Here is a 23326-nt window from a genome sequence, read left to right as displayed (position 1 = left end):
TAATAATAATAATAATAATAATAATAATAAAAGTCGTCATTTTCGTCATTATATCTCAGCAAGAATAATGACTTTTTTTTAATATAGTATGTATGCTTCCTTAAAGGAGTAGGTAGGAGGCCCCAAAAATTGTTTTCTATTTTTTTTTTAAATTTCGTATCTTTTTTATTTTTTAGAGATTTTTTGTTATTCTTATTTTTATTAGCTATTTTATTTCTATAATCATTGAATGGGACCGCTTACTTAGTCCTGCAACAATATATCCACAATAAATGTTCAATATAGTATAATACATATATATATATATATAATATATAAATATATATAATATATAAATATATAAAATATATACGAATTATATTTTATATATAATATATATTAATACATATATATAAATATATATTTTATAAAATATTCTCGCGTTCAACATCTAGAAATTGAAAAATCTACTCTCTACTGTTTTCACGACCTGAATAATTATCCTGATACACGATGGTCATGAATCATGACAAATATCGAGTTATAATGACATTACATCATTTTTTTTTTTTTTTTTTGCCTTTGTTTTACGTAATTATAATTAATTAATTACGTAATTTATAAATATTCACATATATTTCTTATATTTGAAAAGGTCTGTGCAAATTTTTTTTTTTTATATATTTTCAATTGCTTTTTAAATTAATTAAAATCATTTAATGCCATATATATAAGTATTATTGTTCTATTAGAAAAATATAATTATAAATAAAAAATTATTTATAATACAAATTTTCTTTCAATTGTTTTCTAATTTAATGTTATGTAAAAAGAATTGTTTTTAAATTATTTAAATTATTAATTTTTAAATTACCATTGAAATTTTTTTTTTTCATAGTATTTTTTTTCGGTATCCGTTTTTAATTTAAATAATATGTTTTTTGTCAAGCAAAATTTTTGCACTGACCTTGTTCATATAAAATTGAATAAACCTATATCATTTAAATATATCTATGCCAGTTTCGCACTTTTTCTTTTTTATTGGCTATATATATATATAAATCAATTTTCGTCGCAGGACGACTTGGCCGTTAAAAGTATTTAGACTCTCATCTTATAATAAATTTATAATAATAATGATGATAATAATAATAATAATGATAATAATATTAATAATAATAATTATAATAATTATAATAATTATAATAATTATACTAATAATAATATTGAATATTCAAGATATAATAATTACAATTGTTATAATAATACATATAATCATTAATGCGGCGTAAGCGTAAAAAAATAAGACAAAGAAAAAAATTTTCTTCGTTAAATTTGCTCGGATCGGTCAACGATATTAGAATAATTATATAGAGAATGAGCTGAGCAACATTTTTTTTTTTTCTTTTTTTTTCATTCGTCTCTCAATATTGAGCATTTTAAATTTGAGCCGATACAAGAAGCCTGACAATCAGATATCTCGACGTTCGACCATTTTTTTCTTTTTAACAATTAATGATGGGAATATAATAAGAATTATTATATCTATTTCCCCCCTCTAATGAAATTATCAATATTTCCATTTAAAAGTGAAATATAATTTTCTATTAATTTATTTCTCCTTTTATTTACAAGCAAATTATTGTTTCATTTAAATAATAATAAAAAATTTGCAATTATTTTATTTATATTTTAAATTTCAATTAATTATTTGTTAATTAAAATCTATTAATTAAAATTAATTAATTAAAATTTTTGATACAATTAATTATCTATTAATACACATATAGTTTTTGTAATTATTATTTATAAGTCACTAATTTAAAAAAAATGTAATTCAAAAAAATATTACTTCTTTTTTTTTAATGTTCCACATCATTAATTGCCTATTATTATTATTATTATTGTTTATATATGTACGCTAAATTCGAAATTAATAATCTGACATCGAAACCTGCGACGTTTGCAAGAAATTGCACAAATTTCGATACACTCTTAATATTTAACATTTAATAAAAGAGGATCCTGAGCTTCTCTATTTTTCTTTCCCCTTCTTTTTCAAAAAGTGGTTCTTCTTTATTTAATTTTTTTTTTTTTTATTTGCCAATATAAAACTTTTTCCCTTAAAAAAAAAAGAAGGATTTAATTTTTTTTGCGTATCTTCATATATATATATACAGAATATTAAAAAAGCTCTGGACTTTCTTGAAAAAAGAATTTTTTTTTAATATTATTTTTTACATATTTTTTTTTTTTTAATATTTATTTTGTTTTTATTATTATAATATAGAAAATTATTATTGCCTTGAAACTTTTTGAACACCCTGCATATTATTGCAAATTTGGAAAATTATATTTTTTTTTGAATTCCTTTTTAGAAGAAACATTTTTTTTTCTTTTTTTTTATATATAATATATATATATATATAGGTGTTATATAAACGATTTTGGAAATTGCCTTTTTTTGGGTATAGAAAGCTGAATATTTTCATTGCTCACGAAAAAGAATTATAAACAATACAACCGCAGTTGTATGCATATATATATAAATAGAGAAAAAAGTGCAAATATTTTTTTTTTATATGAATTGCAAATATTTCTATATATTATTAGGGTTCAGTGGGGGGTTTTTTTTGAGCCGCATAGTAAAAGTCATTTTTTTCTAATTTAAAAATTTTTTTTTAAATTTTCCTATTGCAAAAGATTTCTGTTTCAGAAAATTTTTTTTCTTTCTTTTCAGTGACTTTTACTTTGCAAGACTCACAAAGAGGCGGAATAAAATTTTTTCATTTAAAAATTTTTTTAAGTCACGACCATGGAAATTTTTCAATTTATTTATTTTTTTTTTTTTAGAAATAAGTAGAGACTGTTTTTTTATTCCACGAACCCTTCGCGACGTCCTCGCGTTTCTACAGAACTAGTACGGTTTTTTTTTTTTTTTTTTTTTTCTTATCTTATTTTTTCATTTTCCATTTTTCTTTAAATACACTATATGAATCTAGATTGAACGCCTAAAATTCTCTTCTGAAGAAAAAAATTTTTTTTCAACTTTTTTTTTTGGTACCAAGTGTAAAAATATATTTTTCGCCTCTTCCATTTGCTTCGCACGCTCTTCCTTTTTCCTCTTTATTTCGTTTTTTTTTCTCTTGCTCTCGTTCTTTTTTTTTTACTGACTAATTAAGGGGGGGGGAGGAGGAAAGAATTAATCTCTGAGCAGTTTCCTTATCAATCTCTTCTTTTTTTTTTTTCTTGTTAGAGTGGCGGTAGAAACGCGAGTATTCTTAGACGCCATGTACATTTATATATAATTTCTATGTATATATATATATATAATTTAATATTTATTTTATATTTATTATTTATATATTTATTTTATATTTACCTGCATGACTTAAGTACGACTTCACTGATTTTTCAAAATTCAGTGACAATAATTATTAGCATTCTACGCCGAGACTAAACGCACTTCTACGGTACAGTTTACCTATATGATTTAATTTAATTAAATGCTAAAAACGATATTTTTTTTTTCCTCTAGGACGTTCTGTAATGTTACAATCTTCTAATTAGGCTAAAATGACTAATAGCTAAGGACAAATTTGATGAAAAAATGCTTTTATATATATAAGATGCATATATTTATGTGAAGGGAAGGTTTTATTTTCTTTTTTATTTAGGATGAGCCAAAAAATTCGAAAAATATATTTTCATTTTTCGTTTAGTATTTTTTTCTATGTCTGCAACTGATATCAACTCTTATTTATTTTTTCTATGACTTTTTGATGACAAGAAAAAATGTAATGAAAAACAAAAGCTTTGACAAAAAAAAATTTTTTTTTTAATTTACGAGTTTCAATATTTTTTGGCACAACCTAGGAAATTATTAAGTAATAAAAAAAATTTAAAAACAATTAGTAATAAGAAAATTTGAAAAAATAAATATGAATAATTTTTCAAAAATCTTGAAAACCAATAATAATAAAAGTGCCAAAAAGTAAGAGAAAATAAAAAATATTAATTTACTTTAATCAAAGAAAAAAATTAAGTCTAACACTTTTTTGAGAACAATCTTTTTACAAATTTTTTTCTTGAACAGATTGCTTTTATCTTTCACAACCATTTTCGATCTCTGCGTAGTAAGAAAAACTTAAAATTGATTTTTATCATTTTTATCAATTTTTTTCTTATTTTTTAAAGTGACATTAGCTAATTAACAAGAATTTAATGAGAAAATATGAAACAAAAAAAAAAAAAAAGATAGACGAGAGCGATAAGACGATAAGATGATAGATGAAACGAGAAGTAATGCTTATGACATTCGTGATGATTTACTAAATACACGATTATTATTTTCTTTTCGTGTATTTTTTTTATTATATCTATATTATATTCTATTATCTAGAATTTTTTTTTTTTTTTTTTTGCCAGTTACTTGAACTGCTCAAAACCTTTTTTTTACATGGATCCCACAAAATTATCGAGTCACAAATTTTTTATCTAATTTTACTATAGTAAATTAACAATTAATTGTTATGGTAAAAAGTAAAATTATTGATACAAATGTAAAAACAAATTTAAATAAACAATTATTGAAATTAAAAATTATTTTTTAACTTATTTTTTATTTAATTTAATTGATGAAAGTTTTAAAGAACTATTTAGAAAAGAAAAAAATAAGTAATGAAGTTATAAAATTTTTATCTGATTAATTAAACTATGGCAAAAAATTTTTTTTAAAATAAAAAACAAAACATTCACAGAAAATTTGTATGTTTTGAATTTCTTTAATAATATTTTAGATTTATTTCAAAAATAAATTTTTTCGCTGTATATATAAATTAAAAGAAATATTCTTGAAGAAATTCAAAATTCAAATTTTAATAGACAAATAATTTTTTTTTTTTTTTTAACTTTTGACAAAAAAATGTTCTTCATTATTTGATTTATCTGACAATCTCGATAATTTTTAATCGGATCCCAAAAAAATCTGATTCGACGATTTGTGATTTTCTTTTATTTTTTTTTTTTTTAATTATTATGACAACTCTACTTTTTCTTATCCTACGACTTTAGATAAACTTACATGTTTAACACTGTTTGAATAATACGATTACAGAGAGCAGACAATGTCACATTATATTGAACATTCTCAGCTTTGAAAAAGTGTTCACATAGATTTTGACGAGGCACTGTTTAGTGTTCAATACTAGAAACAAATAACAATATATTTTTTTTTGTTTTTTTTTTTTTTTTTTGTTGAAATTATCGTCACGACGTCATTAAAGAAAAAAAGAAAAAAAAACGCGTGCTGTCGCGTCTCGTGGATAGCGAGTATTAGAAAATAAATTTTTCTTTCTTTCTTTTCTCTTACCGTTATCTCAGAGATTTTATAAATAGATTAAATTTTTTATTCAATACTTAAACTTTTTCTAGGCTAAGCTGCATTTTTTTTTTCAATTAAAAAAGTAAATTTTTTTTTTTTTGTTTCGTTTTCATTATATTGTGGACGAGAGTTTGGATGAAAAAAAAAAATTAAGCGAATCTCCAGCGAGTTTTAATGTCTAAGAAGACTAAAAAGTAGACTAAAGTCTAATAAATAAAAAAATAAAAAAAAAACTATGAGTTTAGAGGCTACAATCTAAGGAGCCAAGAGACTATTAAATATTAAAAGGGGGAAAAAAACTTAAGAAATCGATTGAGACTTAAGAAATGTAGAAATAAAAAAATTTTTAGAGACAGAAGAAATTCAGAAAAATCTCGAGAAGTTCAATTTTCAAAAAAGAAATTAAAAAAAAGTGTTCGCAGACAGAATGGAAAAAAGTCGATAATAAGAGACAGAGAGAGAAAAACAAAAGACGTAAATCTTGTAGAGTCCAAAAAAAAAAAAAAAAAAAAAAAAAAAAAATTTTACATATCTCATGCAAAAACACACACGCACAAAAACTGGAAAAAGGTGGCTCAAAGTTTTGATGATATGTTATAGCGTTTAAAGATTCTTCATTTCTTTATTTCATACTTTTTTTTTAAAATAAATTTAATTTAAAAATTACAGAGATCATTTTCTTGATGGATTGTCGTCGAGACAAAACCGAGAATAGTAAATATGCATATTTTTCTTTTTTACTATGTCGTACAAAACAAGTACGCGACAATTTTTTTTTCTATATTTATATATAGAAAAAAGAGAGAAACGGAGATGCTTTCAAAAAAAAAAAAAAAAAAAAAAAAATTAATAAGAATCTGCTCCATGTGAGTGAGAGGGACAAGGGGGAATTCAAATACAATAGACAGATATATACCCTATATATAAATATCTCTCTCGCTCTGAATATCTTGAACTTTTTTTTTATATATATATATATATAAATAGACAATAATTATTGATTTAAGAAAAAAAAAATCTGTTTCTGTTTCACACTCGTTTTACAAAAATAAAACAAGAATTCACCCCTATCTAAGAGTCGAAAAAAATGAAAATTTCCTATCTAATTCAAGCTAAAAATACGTTCATTCTAAATCAAAATTGATTTCGTGTGTCGATCGATGATTCGTTTACTGCGTCTCCGATTAACGATTCCGGGATAATGAATTTTGATTTGGCTAATTTGCGTCGCGATACTTTTTTTTTTTTATTATTTTCGTTTCTTTTTATTTTACTCAGTTGCACTGAAAACTGTAAAGTCATTCAAACTCAACGCGATGCTAAATTCATACTTAATAATAATTGTAATAGTAATAATTATATAATAGTGTTATTTTTAACTAAAAAAAAAAAATTGTCAATCTAATTAAACTGCGCTCGACAGCAAACGGGCCTTTGGAACTAGAATGATTTTTTTTTTACACAAAAGAACAGAAATCCTAAATTCGCACTTATCAATACAAAGAGATCATTTTTTTCTCGCCTTACATTTTTTTTTTATCAGTGAAAACAAAATTTTTCTATTAACGAGATAATGAAGAAAAATATTTTCGTCGATCAAAATAAGAAAAAAAAATTTAATCATGAGAGATTAAATGTCAAAAATGAAAAAACATTCACTCGATTCCATTCAAAGCCCGTGAATAAAAGAACTATAATTGAACGAATAATATTAATCGTCATGTAAATAAACTAAAAAAAAAAAAAACTCGTCCCTGGGATCGCTATCCAGAGAGTTTTTCTTTCATTTTTTTTTTTATTTTTTTCTTTTTTTTTTTTTTTTTTGATGTGCCTCAACGACCACCCGCCATTGACGGTGACACAGATGATGAAATGGCTCGGTGATCATTATTATGAATAGGTGCAACTGACGATGATGGACGTCGACGACGTAGCGAATGTTGATCCTGACAAGGACGAAGATCTTGTCGCTGTTGATGACCAATGCGCGATCGTATTCGACGTTCTTGATTCAATACTGGTAATACCACGGCGGGAATCGTGGATAATGATGATGATAATTGCGTATCGTCGATTAACGGATGATAATTTTGTGGATGAGATGCAAGCCACTGTACTCCAGTTTCTACTCTGTGTCATTTACTGTTCTGCTGTAATGCTGTATTGATATGCACCCAAAGTTCCTTATTACATGACTGCGATCTGAAATTCCCATTTGAAAACAATTTTTATTAATACTAGAAATATTTTTATTTTTTTGTTGAGTTTAATCAATACACCAAATTTCAGATTTTTATCATTAGTAGAACATGAGATCTGAACCGGCATATCTAGAACTAGCGACGGAACGTTTTTTTTTTGTGTTAGCTGTCTGCACCCGAAATTCAAAGCCAAACGACTTATTGGCGGTGGAAAGACAGGAAGTCTTTATGCTTAACAAAGAGCTAGCAAACTTGCTGGAACAGAAAGTTAGGAATAGCCTAAAGATGGCTATTTGAAGATAGGCATAGCCTAGTAGTTTTACGTGCAAGATCTCCCTGTACAGGTATACCCACACGGACCCCAAGGTCGCGGGGCCAAGAGTTAATGCCCGGTCAGCACCGGTGACCAGATTACTAATCACCTGCCAATTAGCAATGTGAGCGTCCTAAGTCACGATTGCCCCTCTTGGTTTGAGGTGGGACCTTTCTCATCCCTGGCAACTCTGCAGGCTTGCCACCCGAGTTAAGTTGATGTAACTCACACCACTGCCACCACGAATCCAAACCCAACGCCTGGCGGAGACCCGAAAGTCTCCTAGGTTCCAGGCGCGTCCCGTGGTACCATTAGACTCAGGTACGAGTACCACTGTCCAGTATCCGGGAGGCCATACTAGCGGTCGGTTACCGTTTAAATACGACGACATGTACCACATACATGTCTTGACCAACCGGAAGATAGTAACTACCGAAAAACTCGGAACTTACTTCAGGTCAAAACAAGCGGCACATGTGCCGAAGCCACCATCCTTTACCATTTGCCAGCCGGAACATTACAATTGAACCATTCGTCATTTTGGAATGCATATTGACCAATGCTACACAGGTTTGTCATTGTTGGCAGCGGCGAGGTTGATACTAGAAAAACTCTTAAGCAAACCTCCTCAGACAATAACAGTTGCAAGTATAAAAATAGGCCACCGTCCATTACCATTTCCAGTTTTGAGCTCACTACTCGTCACAGTCGGCTTTTGGGACGCTTTCTCAATTATCCGACTTGCATGCATCGCATGAGGGCGGACGAACAAATATTTGACTTGCAAGAACGTCTCTGCGCTACCAGCGCCTTTTACGACACGCGGTAATTTACGGGGGCCCTATTCTGATGCCGGGGCCACCACAGAGTTTAAACTGTGTAGAATTTAACATTGTACAGTTTAGAATTCGAACCGCGCCCTTGTAAATGTTAATAAAAAAAAACATATAAATGAATCATGAAACAAAATGTCCCGGTGGTAGTTCTAGGTATGCAGAATCTTCGGTAGTTCTAGTGTTAAACTGAAATTTTTTTTGTTAAAACATATTTATTAGCTAAAGTCAATTTGCAAAAAAAAAACTATTCCATTACCTTTTTATGGACTGTAACCATTCCTTAAATTGTGTGTGTCCCTCTGGGGTGATGTTAAAAGCCGCCCGAGCAGCACACACAACACTTGCAAAGTCCTCGTAATCAGCGGTTATCAGATGATACAACTTCTGATGCATGCACTGAATATACCTGCATTAAAATTAAAATTTTATTCAACTATCTTGAAATATTTTTAAAAAAAATTGAAATGAATGTTTTCTTACATTTGCTGGCATTTATGAACAAGTGGAGCCAAGAGTGCGGATCGCAAATGTTGAAGAACGAAAGCAGGATTATTTCTAGCGAGATAGTGGGCAGACTCGAGGGCAACATCGTGAAGAACAAAGGGACTGACAATGCTATTCACCGTGCAAATGCACAATTGGTGAAGATATTGAGTGCCAAGCCTCTTGGAGACTCTCAATAACCATTTAACATCTTCGCCGTAGGGTGGATTTCTTGCATATTTTGCCTGCGGTCTATCGTCATGTACACGACGTGCCAATGTTTCCAGAGCCAACATACCCACTCGATAAGCGGAAACAAGTGCTCTAAATTGCTGCGATGTAAATGGTTGACTTTGTCTGTGAACCTGAAATTTTTCACAATTATTTTAATTCTTCAATAAGTTAATGAAAAATAATAGAACAAAAGCATTTATATTAAAATTACCTTTATTCGCTTCAGTGATTAAAGAAACTTATTCTTAGTGCTTAACTATTATTAAGTGTTTTCTATTTTATTATTTGGGATCCAATAATTAAATATAAATTAAGAAATTAATTTAGAATCTACCTGAGATGGAGCTCTGACTGTCGAAATTATTGGCTGAGCTTGAACTAACGTTGGTCCTGGTATTCCATTTTGACCGGGAATCGACTGAACGCTCGTTTGGACCTAAAAATTAAAATTAATTTTCTGATATCCATAGATCACAGGAACATAGATCTGTGGATCGAAGACTTGGTGGTTTTTTGATTATTGCCGTTATTAAATTCTTAAAGTAATGACGTGGCACTAGGAAGAAGAAGGCGACGAGAGATTTTATATTGGTGATTCGAATCGTCAGCCACACGCAGGTCGTGGGTGCAAGACCTACGAGAAAAGGAGACCTCCTGATTAAAATCGGAGGAAACTCCAACAAGGAGGCATTCACTGCTGAGGTCACCAAAGCAGTTGGAAGCATGGGGATGGTGCAAACGGTGGATTGAATGGTCACACTGGAATTCTGCGATATGGATTGCCTTACCCAGGAAGACAAAATGCAACGAAGGTTGCAAGAAGTGCTTGAAAAGCTAGAAAGTAGAAAAGTAACAGTCCTAGGACCCAACAAACGAGGGAAGAAGCTCGCAGTTGTAGTCACCGACCAAGAAAAGGCGGACAGGCTAAAGCATTTAGATCACATAAAGATGGGTTTTATGTCATGTCTAATAAAGAAAAGAGTGAAGGTGCTCTATTGGAATATTGTATAGAGAACGCAACAGCGTCTTTAATTCCCCATACTTAAATTCGTATCAATTTAGTCTCAGTTCTCAATCACGTAGGTCAGTAGGTGTTATTGTTACCTTAGATACAGCCACATAGAAAAAGCTTCAAAAGTAGCGGACAGATCATTTGCGTATTTTAAGTGCTGTAAAGCTGACCACAAGTTTGCAGACTGCAAGAGAATCCCAAGCTGCTTCTTATGCAAAGAAAAATATGGCGATAAGTCGAATAGTAACCATATCGCCGGTACAGGAGTTTACAGAGTCTTCAGATCAGCCCTGGATGAAGCGAAGACGATTCTTGCAACTGCAAGAAACAAATAGTCCTGAAAGATCGACAACGGTAAGGGTTGCGAAATCCCAGCGACCTCCACCTATAGTGTCAGTTTCGTAGTGTAAAGATTAGTCCAGCCTAAGGGTGTGGTTTTTAGTGGGTCAATCAGAACAAAAATCGGGTATCTGTCTTGAATACCAAGGGTTATGCAGATTTTCCACTTCCCTAGTAAAAAAAATAAGGACGCGGCACAAAATTGTCTAGATGACAATGCGAAAACATGAAAATGACATCTTTATTATTCATATAAGAAAAAGTTTTATTTACATTAACTGGCATCGGTTGTTGCATAGTAAACATATGATGAGTTCCTGGCGGTGGATTGACATTGACAGTCGTCACTGTGGGTTGAGGAGCGTAATACTGTGGCACAGGTGGCGGTTGCGTTGGCTGTGGTGGATGATGATGCTGCGGATGTTGAGGATGTCCTGGATGTGGTGGAAATGCTGTGTGATACATCTGCATATGAGGCGGAGGTGGTAAAGCGACTCGATGCGGTGGCATTGGACCCGGGAACGCAGGCATTGAATGATGCGGATGTATAAAATTGTATGGTCCCACAGCATATGGCATTGCAACTTCTTGTAACATTTATTTAATTATTAATTCCATTTAATTATTTATCACATTTTGAAACAACTAGAATTGTAGTTAATTTAAATAATAATTAATTATTAATAGTTGTAATTTACCTAAAGGAGCCAATGTAGTTATCGTTGGATGAGGATAAGGTAGAGGAGGTGGTTGTGCACTAGTGACAACTACTGTTTGCGTGGGACCCGACATGATTTGACCAGTGGTCATATCCACCGGAGGTCCAGACTCAACCATTAATGCTCCATTTGGATCTAGTTGCAGAGGATCGTGTGGAATTTCATCCTGTTGCTCACCACCGGGTGTGTGCTGAATAGAAATAAGGAAAAATATTATCATCATTTATTTCTTGATAAAACAATGTGACCATAATTCTTTTTTATAAAGAGGGAATAATTAATAGCACAATTGGATACTTACCCTAAGGTACAACTCGTACCAGTACTTGGCAACTTGGAAAAGAACTTCCGGATATACGCCCCCTTTCTTCGCTGTATTTTCAACTGTGATGCAAGCTTTCTCCAGCATCTCTTCTCCCTGTTCTTTGCACTGAAGGATCGCTCTTTGTATCTCATTCGGATTGAGTGCATGACAATGCGAGAGGCATGAGAGTGCAAGTTCCGCCGCGGCTTTTACAATATTGTGATCACTTCCGCGTGAAGTTTTATCAGCAATACTGACTGCCTCGGGCGGTGTCAAATGTCCCTCCCAACTGTCAATCAGAAAACAAATTGCCGGGGTTCCAATTTCCATTGCCTGACCCGTGATCCATGACACGTGACTTGAATAAGTTCGGCTTATCCAGTTAAGACTGACACAATTGTGAAGACCAAGGGCATAAAGTCCCAACTGGAAGGCACACATATGAAGCGCCCGATGGGGCACATGATGATTTTGACTCGTTGAAACTTGCGTGAACAGAGATGTTAAACTACTACCACCGGCTTTTGCAAGTACAGTCTTTGCCAGCTCAAACATGAAATGTGCCCCCGCTTCTGATGGTTGATTCGGAATCGATGGCTTCGGTATTGATGCTCTCTTATTCTTGTATCTAAATAAAATGAATGCAATTAAATTTTTCATTTTTATGATATATTAGTTTACTATTTTTCTTCGAAATTAAATACCTAGGCTCCTTTGTTCGTGAGGGCAACGGCTGCTGAGGAGTTTGTGGCTGTACAGTCATCGCACTTATTCCAGCCTCAAGTTCTGCACTCGTGCTACTGTGAGGTCGACTGGAAGTTCCAGCAATTCCATCCGTTGAGCTACTTGCTTCTGCTCCCGTCAACGGTGACGAGGATGATTTTTCTCTTCGAAAATCTGCCAACTTTTTTGAAGAAGAAAAAAAATTAAATTTCTTGTTTTGCAATTTTCAATTAAATAAATTAAAAGTATTACCTGGCTTTTCGTAGGAGGATTAGAACTATAGTAACTACTGACAATCGGAGTTTTGATTAGTTGATGTACTTCACGATCTAAAAGTTTGTCCATTATCTTCGCCACTTTTTTCGGCTCGTCCTTATAGTGAACCAAAAGAGTGATTGCCAAATCTCCTCTGTAAAAAAAAAATGCAAATCAATCCTAATGGAAGAAAATGGTAATTAAAAATTTTAATGATTTAAAAGAAAAGTTCACCTTTGACGTCGAGTTCCCTCGCAAAGAAGAGGATGATCTGCCTCGCTGACATTTGCCTTGAGTCCTAGGGCGGCCACCGCTGCTTCGAACCCGAGATTCTCGTCAACGCCTGTGGGCAGTTTCAGTCCTGCGAATCATTCCCCAATTTTTTAACTTTTTTTTTACTAAAGATTATTTAAAATCAACACCCTTTTACTCTGAAATTATTAGTTGACTGCAACTATCTCTTCATCAATAATTAAATAATTAGAATTTCAATTTATAGAAAATTAATGATCGTGGAAAAATGAAATTATAGTGAAAATATATTTATATTTTATTGAAAATATAACAATGAATGAAGAAATCATACTTGGAGAATTGAGTGCGTCGAAAATAAAGCTGGCGAGCATAATTGGAAGAAGTGCATGACCTCTTGATCGAAGAACACCATCTCGTAATTGTTTTGCTCTTTGTCTGACCATCGTCAATTCCGCGGGTCCTAGAGGAATTCTTTTCAAAAGACCCACGAGTTCGCTTTCTTGATGGGCCAATTTTACCTATTAGAAGAAAACAAACTTGTTTCTTTTTTCGTTCCGTTTTAAGAATCATATAATAAAATGGTAATTACCTCCAATGGTTTGGTGCTTGCTGGTGGTCTCGCCATTTCTAAGCCAAATAATCCAACGCGGAAAGCTAAATTATGATGCTCTGGATTCTCTGCAAGAACCGTACAAAGAAATCCACATTTGGCTAAAGTAGCGGACGCTAGACACGTGAGCTTATGAGACGCAGGATTAACTTGTTGCTGAAATAGATTTTACAAAATAGTAATGTTTTTTTCTTCATTTTAAATTAAAAAAAAAAACTTGTAAATGTAAATATACCTTCTTTCGCTTGCCCTTGACTGGCATTGGAGGCACTTCGATCATGAGATCAGGAGGATTGGCGAGAAGTTCCTCGGCTAATTTAATGCCAAGGATACATGCCTCACGTGTATTACCATGTGCATAGAGGCCTTCCGCACGGGCAAAAAGTATATCCCATGGGTCTTCCGTCTTTTTGAGATTACCTAAAACGTTGCTAGTGTTGGCGGAAGTTGCGCCATGAGGTTCACCTTTTGTTTCTTTACTAGTGCCAATGCCATTATTGACAGCGGCTTTTGGATCATAATAATATACATTATATTCGTCGCCGGATGGACTGTCACTGCTCGACGATGAGCTCTCATCCTTGGACGGCCTCCTTGATGGATCCTTCTCCTGATCCGATTCCTGTTCACTTTTTGAACTGCTCGCTTTCGCTAATACGGAACATGATGCTTCTAAAAAGTCCACCACACCCGTCGTCCTGTTACACTTCACTTCGCACGGCGCTTTGTTACTACAACTATCACTACTATCACTATGCGTCTCGGACGAGGCGTTTGAGCGATGCTTGTCCAAGCCTTGAGCGTTCTTCAAACTAGCATTGCTATTCGATGATGATTCACTACCTCCGCCCTCCTGACAAAAGGAAAAAACAAATTCAACAATTGTTTTAGAAAATTTCTAATAAATCTTCATATTCATATTTTACCTGTGAATCGGTATCACCGCAATTATTAATTTGGCCGCAGCCTCTTCTAACTAAGACAACTGGCGGCTCAGAAATATCATTAATATCTCCATCGTTTTCACAAAAACCTTCGGAGCTATCACTGCTTCGATTTCCATCACCACCGCCTATTCGTGAACACAAAGTAGGAAATTCGCGAGGATTTAATCTTCGTCTATCCGTATAACTAAATTCAACGAGGCCAAGACTCAAAGGCCTTCTGCTATGATGATGAGAAGTTGGTGGCTGACAATTTAACACTGCAGCACTTGAATTTACCTGAAATAAAAATGATTTTAAAAAATTCCTAATTTTTTTTTTTTTTTTTTTGTTCAAAAATCCATTATGTGATGTAAATCTACCTGATTCACTTCCGTTCTGGTATCACCAACATGTCTAAAGCAAGTAAATGGACAATGATACATTGGATTGCTTTCTGCAGTGTAAGTTATACCAGGCAGAGTATATTCTTCCCAATCTAAATAACAGGCTTCTATAGCAGGCCTGAATCCTGTAAAGACTTCCAGATCAGTTTTCAACGAATCCTTCTGTCCACCTCCATTATTTCTGTTATGTGAATTATGCGATACTGAACTACCACGACTCTTCATCACCTAAATGTTAAAAAATTGAAATTCCAACTTTAAATTATAATGAAAATTACTAGCTTCGAAAATTTGGAAATGAAATTCAGTTTTTTCAACAATGTAATTAAATATAATTTCAAAATTGATAAAAAAACAATGTTTCTATTTCAAAATGCGAATTAATAACAATAAAAAAATGATTGGTTTAAAGACTGTTTTAATAACTGATAAGTGACAATCAATATAATATATGAACCCGTGAGTTCTATTTAAACGATTGTCATTAACACTCATCAACATTACCTTCAACCTTCGACGTACCTTCTCGATGATCTTCATATGCCAGGCAGCAAATTGACCGTGAAGCATGTCGCGCTCAGAGGGTGAAAGGCCTGGATTCAAAGCGGCGAGCCTCCATAGTACAACAATTTCGTCACAAAGTGATGAGCAGGCATGTTGCGAGGCATGAGCATTGCTGTTCATGTTGGCGTGTTTTCCATTACCATGACTCGTGCCATTCAATAATGCCACCTTTGTGTTAAACCACCAGACGAGGATTTGTTCACAGGCCATACATTCCTCAGTGATAATTTCAAGAAGGGGTATTGCATTTCTATCGGTCCTCTTGAACATTTCACGAACAATCGAGAGGAGGTTCCACATGCCTTCTGGTTCGCGACCCCGTAAAGGACGTAATAACGAGGACCATTCTGCTGCTGCCGGCGGAGCGGTATTACTCAAATAATTCACATCACTGAAAGCATCGAATAATTTCTTTTATTACAAGTAAAATTTCTTTATTTTTTCTACAATATTTATTGAATTTCAATTGAAATTACTACAATAATTACCTAAATACAATAGGCGCTGGTACGCAAAATTTGATCAATATTTTTTTAATGTTGTCGTGAAGTGTTTTCTCGTCAAGATACCAGGAGGTTTGATCATGTGCTGATGCTCCTGCTGTTGGATCTGGTGCACCACAGTAACTGTTGATAGCACTTGGTTGGGCCGACAATAATTCATCCAGCAGTCGCTGTGCAGTTGGCAAAATTTGTTGCGGTAATTCACTGATGAGATACTGTGCAAATTTCTGCAACTGATCACGCTGTAACCTCGAAAGTGATTCACTTACTGGAGCTCTCAAGCAAACTTGTGTTGGCTGAAACAAGACATTTTCCATAATTAATTTAAACCCTCTAGTCACTAGACTGCTAAAAGTTCCTCTTCATCTTACAAGATATATATGTATACAATATTCCAAGCTTAAATTGAAATTATAATTTTTCAAATTCTAATTAAAAAAACAAATGATAAATTTATTAAAATAAAATACAATAAATACCATGTGTATCCTGTGTAGACAAACGGCAACCACGTGCGAACACCAATAAGCAGTGGAATTACAGGTGCAATTACAGGAAGTGATTCTTCGACGATCAAATGTCACTGCGACATTATATTGGGCCTTGCTTCCATTTGCAGTCGATAACATTGGGACGTTTACACTGGCACTTAGGTGGAAACCTGTGAATGAATGAAATATTTTACGATTTATAGATTTTAGACAAAGAAATCATTAATGCTCTCGGTGAAGAAATAAGGGATAAATCTGCAAAAATGAATGCTTTAACAGATACGTACAATACTTTGGTTATAGTAATAAAACAAACAAGATATTATTGTCTCTTGCAAAAAGCAAATTAATAAGATACGTAAAATTAAAATCTCATTAAATGAAGAAAGTACAATTTTAGGTTAGAGCAGTTTTTTGTCAGTCGTACAAATACAGTCTTGGAAAGCTCTTGAAGATTATCATCAAAAATCATCAAAAGCAAGTATTGTTCATCTTTACAGAACTTTATGCAGAATGTGTTTAAGTGAAGACGGTGAAATGGAAGATCAGTTTAATAAAGTACAAAAAACAGTAAATAGATTAAATACTCTCGATGAAGAAATAAGGGACAAATCTGTAAAAATTTATGCTTTACCAGATACGTACGATACTTTGGTTACAGTAATAAAACGAACAAGATATTATTGTCTCTTGCAAAAAGCAAATTAATCGACGAATATAAGATACGTAAAAATAAAATCTCATTAAATGAAGAAAGTACAATTTTGGGTTTGCAGTTTTTCTTCAGTCGTACAAATACAAATTCTAATAAAATCAGTATTAAGGTACATTATTTAATTTTTTTATTACAAATAAAAAAAGTATGGAATAAAAATAGAGTAGGCCTTGCACCTTAATTCCCTAATAGTTGTCATTATTATTAGTAAAAAATAATTTTATCAGTTATCGCTAATCAGGTCATCAGGAAAGTTGTATATATTCTAAAATAAAAAATTGTCTTCAGAGACCGAGTAATGAGACTCATTTTCCCCGACTCCCTTGAAACGAGAAATAATTCTCAGATATCTTTTTATCGATTTAAACTTTACTTTACGCTCTACTGAATGAAAAAGGCTAAATTACAAAGAATAAAGAAAATGAGGACGTTGCAAAGTTCCCAAGAAACAAAACGAGAAATATATGTCATTTATTTCTCAAAAAAAAAAATGAAAAGCAAAACGAACACCTTATTTTTGTACATTTAACAACTTTTCTTTTTTATTTTCCTTTCATATTGAAAAAAAATTTTAAAAATACTAGTGCAAAATCTGTGACAAATTTTTTGTATCTCTAAAAAAACATTTTTTACTCTACATAGAGAAAAAGAAATTTAATCTCCAGCTTTAAAAGCAATATTATAAAAGAATAAATAAACAAAAAACGAAATGGAAATATGATTCAATTGAAATATACCACAAGCTGAGCTTTTCGCCAAAAGGAAAGTACGAAGGAGTTCTCATCGAACAAGATCCTTTTTCTGCGAGTAGAAAGAGAGAGAGAGAAAATATGACGAAACCACAAATGGCCTTGAGGTCAGGAAGGATTGTACCTGTTGTTTTTCTTTTTCTTTATTTAAACCACAAAAGCATACCTTCTGCATTGTATGTGCCACATTTCTCCAAGTATATATCCCGCCCATAGAAAATAAAAGTAAAAATAAAAGAAGTTGAAAGCTCGAATACTCTAAAAACCTTTTTGAGGAAAATAAAAAAAAAAAAAAAAAAAAAACAAGAAAAGTGGACTGACTCGCTAATTTAAAATCAGATCTTTTTCAAATCCTTTGGAAAAATTTTCTCTCAGTTGGCAATAATGAAATTCCCATGTAGCTTTGAATGTCAGGATGGTTCGAACTTGAATGCGAAATTTGAATAGTGTCTGTAGCTCCAGTGAAGCGAATATTCAGAACGTGCATGAAATTTTAATGATCTTGTCAAATTCAAAATTCTATAAAGGGAACGAGACCAAGCTCCAATTTTGTACTTTTTTGATATATATTTTATTAGTATAAGTACACGTTTTTTTTAAAGGAGTTAAAAATATATTGTAAAATTTAAAAGAAATTTTTTGTTTATATGTTTCTAACATTAAATTTTTCCTTTATAAAATTTATGAACTTCTTTCAGAAAGAATAAGAATGAAAGAAAAAAATCCCTTCATTTCCGAGAGTAAAAAGTAATACATATTTCTATTTTATGAGACAAACTGAATATCTTACGCCTCAGTTCTGTTGCATATTTAAATAAAATATGTCGAGTTTCTCCACGAACGTGGTAGATTTTTTTTTTATCCCAGTAAACATGCAGCTGACACAGGAAAGCATACTGTTCTCTCTCTGGGCAGCATTTTCCATTTCTCTCTCTCTCTCTTCATTTTACTATTATTTCTGATATTCTAGGTATCTCCAAAGAATAAATAACGTTGAAGCGAATTGAAATTTTCCAATTTTGCGATCAAACCAAGCTGTTTATTTTTTGCTCTTCTTTAATATCGACAAATATTTTTTTGAAGTCTATTAAATTCCTTTATAGCAATTTATCCAAGAATTTAAAATTCCAGTGAATATTAATTGTCTTGTCTTTATTTTTATATCTTGTTTTGAAAAAAAAAAATTAATATGAATTCATTTTTTTTTTTTTTATTTACCAATTTGTAGGGGGTCTTTGACACATTTTGAACGATGGAGATTTTCGCCACGTTGAAATTCTTCGGCGCTTCCATTTGCCAAACATGAATAAAGTCGAATGTCCTCCTCGTTGTCGGGAAAACTCCAAAAAGCTATCCTTAGTTGAAGTTGTTCTGGAACTGGTGGATAAACATGTTCCACCAATTCGAAGGGAATATGTGAGGCGACACATCTTGCCGATAGTTCGCAAAGCGTCAATACAGTCTGTCCATCTGAAAACAAAAAAAAAATATATGTTTATAAAAAAAATTTTAATTGTAAAGATTGTTTTTAATTATTCTTTCAAAATTTTGAAAGTGTAGAAGAACGTTTAATGAAAAAAGAGCGGTTGGCTATTGGCCACACCTGACGCTAAGGAAGGGATACGCTCTCGTTTATTGGCTGCTGTAGCTTGGAGGGGATACGCGCTGCTTTTTTCCGCCTATTCGAATGTTTTTTTTTTATCCCATTCCTTTTTTTCGAAACGAATAAAATTTTTTTTATCCTTCATTCAATGAATACAAAAACCACCTAAAACATTTACTTTCCAAAAAAAAATTTACGTAATGCAGTAGCGAAGCTCGAGTAGAACGTCAAAAAAAAAAGGAAATTTAAAAGCAGAATAAATCGTGACACTTTAGAGGGCGTATCGGACACAGTATCGTTGTGAGGTTGTTTTTTTTTTGTCCGAGTGGACCGCATATGTTTTTTGCAAAGAAGCATGATACGGAAAAGGGAACTCGTATCTGCCTTCAAATATATTGTATATATATGTATATGTATTCGTCAGATCTCGTATCGCCACGCTACTATGCATTTATCGTTCAATACAAGGGACCGGTTATATGTTCTTTATCCTTTATCTCCAAGTCAGTTAGTTTTGCTAGTACCTCAATTAAAATTCTAACACAGTATTATAAACATATATACAGTATCTTTACTTCTTTTGCTAATAAAGTCAATCGTATGTAAAACAATCAGTACTTTGTCTGATTGACATAAAAATAAATATATATATTTAAGAAAAGTGCCAATTTACCGACCGAGTACTCTGCCTATATTGCAGACTACTCGGTCGGTAATCAAATTTTATTCGTTAATTTAAATTATTTCTATTAGGATATATCCAATCTGAATTCTGAAAAACTTTTCCAAGAAAAAAATCGTACAAATTGAACCATTGACAATTTTTTTTTCACGCTTATTAATTATTCGCCTTCTCTTACATATATATACAGTGTGTGTATATATATATGTGTATGACAATCGATTTAAAGCTTTTGAAAAGCATATTAAAAAGAGAGTCCCTAGAGAAGCATAAAATACCGGAAATCGATTTTCAGCTTGAAGAGTGAAGCGGAAACGTGATCTCATTCGTCTGGGTGCTGCTTTCGATTTGCGCGGACGATTTTCAATCGCATAAATTTCCATGTCGCCAAAACGCACTTTGACATTGCACACACACACACACACACACATATATATACATTCGTTTATACGAATTTCGCAGGCGAAAACCGTCATCGTGACGGTTCGTATTAATGCGAGATTTGCATAAAGTGGATTACGCCTGCTAACTCGTTATATGGCAACTAAAAATAGGAGAGTGAAAAAAAAAAAGAAAATAAAGAAGAAGAAGAAGCAGAGCGTGGAAGTAAAGAAAAATATATAGTTGGAGGTTTTCGTGCGGGATAAAGAGGGGAAAAAAAATAGAGATGTAGGCAAAATATATACGTAAAAGTAAATGAAAAAAAAAAAAAAATTACAAGTGTAGGTGCAACTTAAATAGAAAAATTTGTGCACTCATTCGTTTGTAGCTAAAACGCATAATTCTTGAAAAATAATGCGTCCCAAGGAAGAAATAACATTCAAATCGTTTATTTTTGTTTGTTCATTTTTTTTTTTTTTTTTATTCTTTTCCAACAAAAACGCACATGTACTTTAATCTCGCTTGCGAGCTTCCCTGATATCGGACGCCTGGGACAATATTTATTTTTCTCTACTCTAGAGAAATAAAGGTTTTATGATACATCACTGAAATTTTTATTAATTTTCACAAGTTTGATGAAAAACATATTTTTTTTAAAAAAAAAAGACAAATTACAAATAATTATGTTAAAAAAAAGATAATCAAAATAAAATTTAATAAAAAAAAATGGATAATTTTTATATGAGAAAAAAATCAAACACAAAACTGTATTTAAAAAAATATATAACAACTGTTTTTTGCGTCTGTGTGTGTGTCATTCATAAAGCCGTTTTCATTAAATCGAAATTGTCGATTCAACTGAATTTTCCGGATTTTACGATTATAGTTTTGCCAATATTTACGAAAACAAGGTCTCTAGCGACAAAATATACACGACATTTGGAGCACACACCTTGTTTATTTACTCGGTAATTGTTAAAATTTTTTTTTTTTTTCCAATTTACATTGTTTTGTAAATTTATAAACAAACTTCAACATCACCGCAAATTAAAAATTGTTCTTTCTTTTATTTATATTTTAACAGTGTACGGGCTAATATTTATTTAAAATTTTATTTTTAATATCCATGCAATTGAAGTTAAAAAAAATAAATAAATTCTAGTATCAAACAAAAAACCTGCCTTAGGTGAATTTTTAAATGTTTTCTTAAATGTCTCCTATAAATGCTTCCGACGCTTGAATTTTGAAAATCTAATATTGAATTCGTGTTCAGCGATCCCAAAAACCCCCCTAGTAACTAGTTTAAGAAAAAATTTCATAACTTTCTAAAATACTTCCGCCATTTTGCATCCGCCATTTTGAAAGCTGCGCAGTAGTGTTGTGCGTCATGTCCGCCTGCGCGCTAATGTAAAACAAAACATTTAGCTGCGCAATTCAGTCTATCATATGTTTTCTTGAAAAATTATTAAAAATAGAAATTAATAAAGTGGAAAATAAAATAAAAAACTAAATAAAGACGAATTTACAAATAATTGGCACATTAAACCCTACTGTGTAATTATTATTTTTTTTTTTTATTGATATATTTTATTTTGCCGTTCCCTTTTTCTTTTTTTTATATTCAGAGCAATTGATCGCCTCCCGCTTATATATATATATATATATATATATATATATATATATATATACGTCAGAATTTATAATAGGCACTGAATTTTCCGCTCTCCCTCTTGAAAAGGATCACTGTACTGAAATTAAATTTGCGTTTAACGTCCACCCGCCTGACACGCCATGCCAACTCGCGAGAGTTTGGTCACGACAGAGTTTTTAAACGTTGCTATATAGTATATATAAAGTCGAGGCATTACGCTCCGTGGCAAATAAACGCTCAAACCCATTAGCGCACAATAGAGGTGGGGCTTTAAGCTTAATATATTTTATATCTATATGTGTATAAAGTAATATAGATATTTGAATTTAATATTTGAGAATGACATATTTTTTTTCTCTAAATATAAATTTTTTTAAAAATTATTAATTCAATATTTTTTTTTTAATTTAATTATTTTTTTAACAAAAATTTTCTAATAAAATCTAAACGTACATTCTGGAATTGTTTTACTCTGTTAATATTTTTTTTTTTGGATTATATGGTTAATTAACTGCGTTCAGATGCGTTATATATATATACAGAAACATTTTCAAACCAACCCCTCGGAAAGTTCATTAGAGGAGTATAGCATAGCAGAGACGGAAGCAAATTGGGCTTTCTCATCGGCAGTCGTCTGGGTTCGGTGATATTAATAAAGTTATCGATGTCGAGTAATATAACGTCATTTATTATCAAGATCAACCTTCTACCCACTTCATTCATTTTATTTATTCATTCATGTTGATTGACAGCTTACAAATTTAAATAAATAGACTCATCGTTCAATTATCATTTCTCTTACATACATTTTTACCAAGTACATTTTTCTTTAAAATATCTCATTGGAATAGAAACTAAAATATTTGGCTCTAGAGAGTAAAGTAACGTATTTTCTCCCTAGAAAGTAAAATACCTCATTTTTTCCCCTTCCTAAAACGTAGGATCTATTTTTGTCCTAGGGGGAGAAAGTACAACTTTTGACCCTAGGGACTAGTTTTTTTTCGAAATAAA

The 23326-nt window shown here is 31.6% G+C and overlaps 1 protein-coding gene across 3 annotated transcripts in view; it reads right to left on the bottom strand.

Moving 5' to 3' along the window:
- Positions 1 to 139: 139 nt before the first annotated feature.
- LOC127287724 (zinc finger SWIM domain-containing protein 8 homolog) overlaps positions 140 to 23326 on the bottom strand; it is a 74989-nt gene continuing 51802 nt past the window's right edge. The window contains exons 2-20 of one of the 3 annotated variants that reach the window (XM_051314807.1): positions 19217 to 19468; positions 16523 to 16704; positions 16029 to 16339; positions 15481 to 15931; positions 14953 to 15204; positions 14573 to 14869; positions 13882 to 14499; positions 13626 to 13802; positions 13368 to 13554; positions 13016 to 13142; positions 12779 to 12935; positions 12508 to 12707; positions 11801 to 12431; positions 11479 to 11689; positions 11054 to 11364; positions 9764 to 9865; positions 9193 to 9560; positions 8969 to 9118; positions 140 to 7564 (exon numbers count right to left, since the gene is read on the bottom strand). In XM_051314807.1, coding sequence (XP_051170764.1) covers positions 7498 to 7564; positions 8969 to 9118; positions 9193 to 9560; positions 9764 to 9865; positions 11054 to 11364; positions 11479 to 11689; positions 11801 to 12431; positions 12508 to 12707; positions 12779 to 12935; positions 13016 to 13142; positions 13368 to 13554; positions 13626 to 13802; positions 13882 to 14499; positions 14573 to 14869; positions 14953 to 15204; positions 15481 to 15931; positions 16029 to 16339; positions 16523 to 16704; positions 19217 to 19468 — 5051 coding nt within the window. In that variant the 3' untranslated portion in view covers positions 140 to 7497. Of the gene's footprint in view, positions 7565 to 8968; positions 9119 to 9192; positions 9561 to 9763; positions 9866 to 11053; positions 11368 to 11478; positions 11690 to 11800; positions 12432 to 12507; positions 12708 to 12778; positions 12936 to 13015; positions 13143 to 13367; positions 13555 to 13625; positions 13803 to 13881; positions 14500 to 14572; positions 14870 to 14952; positions 15205 to 15480; positions 15932 to 16028; positions 16340 to 16522; positions 16705 to 19216; positions 19469 to 23326 lie in introns of all 3 variants that reach the window. The other 2 variants (XM_051314809.1, XM_051314808.1) reach the window with 2 other exon arrangements.

The sequence above is a fragment of the Leptopilina boulardi genome, unplaced genomic scaffold (assembly GCF_019393585.1).
Source record: "Leptopilina boulardi isolate dan_hultmark-lab unplaced genomic scaffold, ZJU_Lbou_2.1 LbouV2_372, whole genome shotgun sequence".
NCBI classification, from domain to species: domain Eukaryota; kingdom Metazoa; phylum Arthropoda; class Insecta; order Hymenoptera; family Figitidae; genus Leptopilina; species Leptopilina boulardi.
This window is presented reverse-complemented; position numbering and strand designations above follow the sequence as displayed.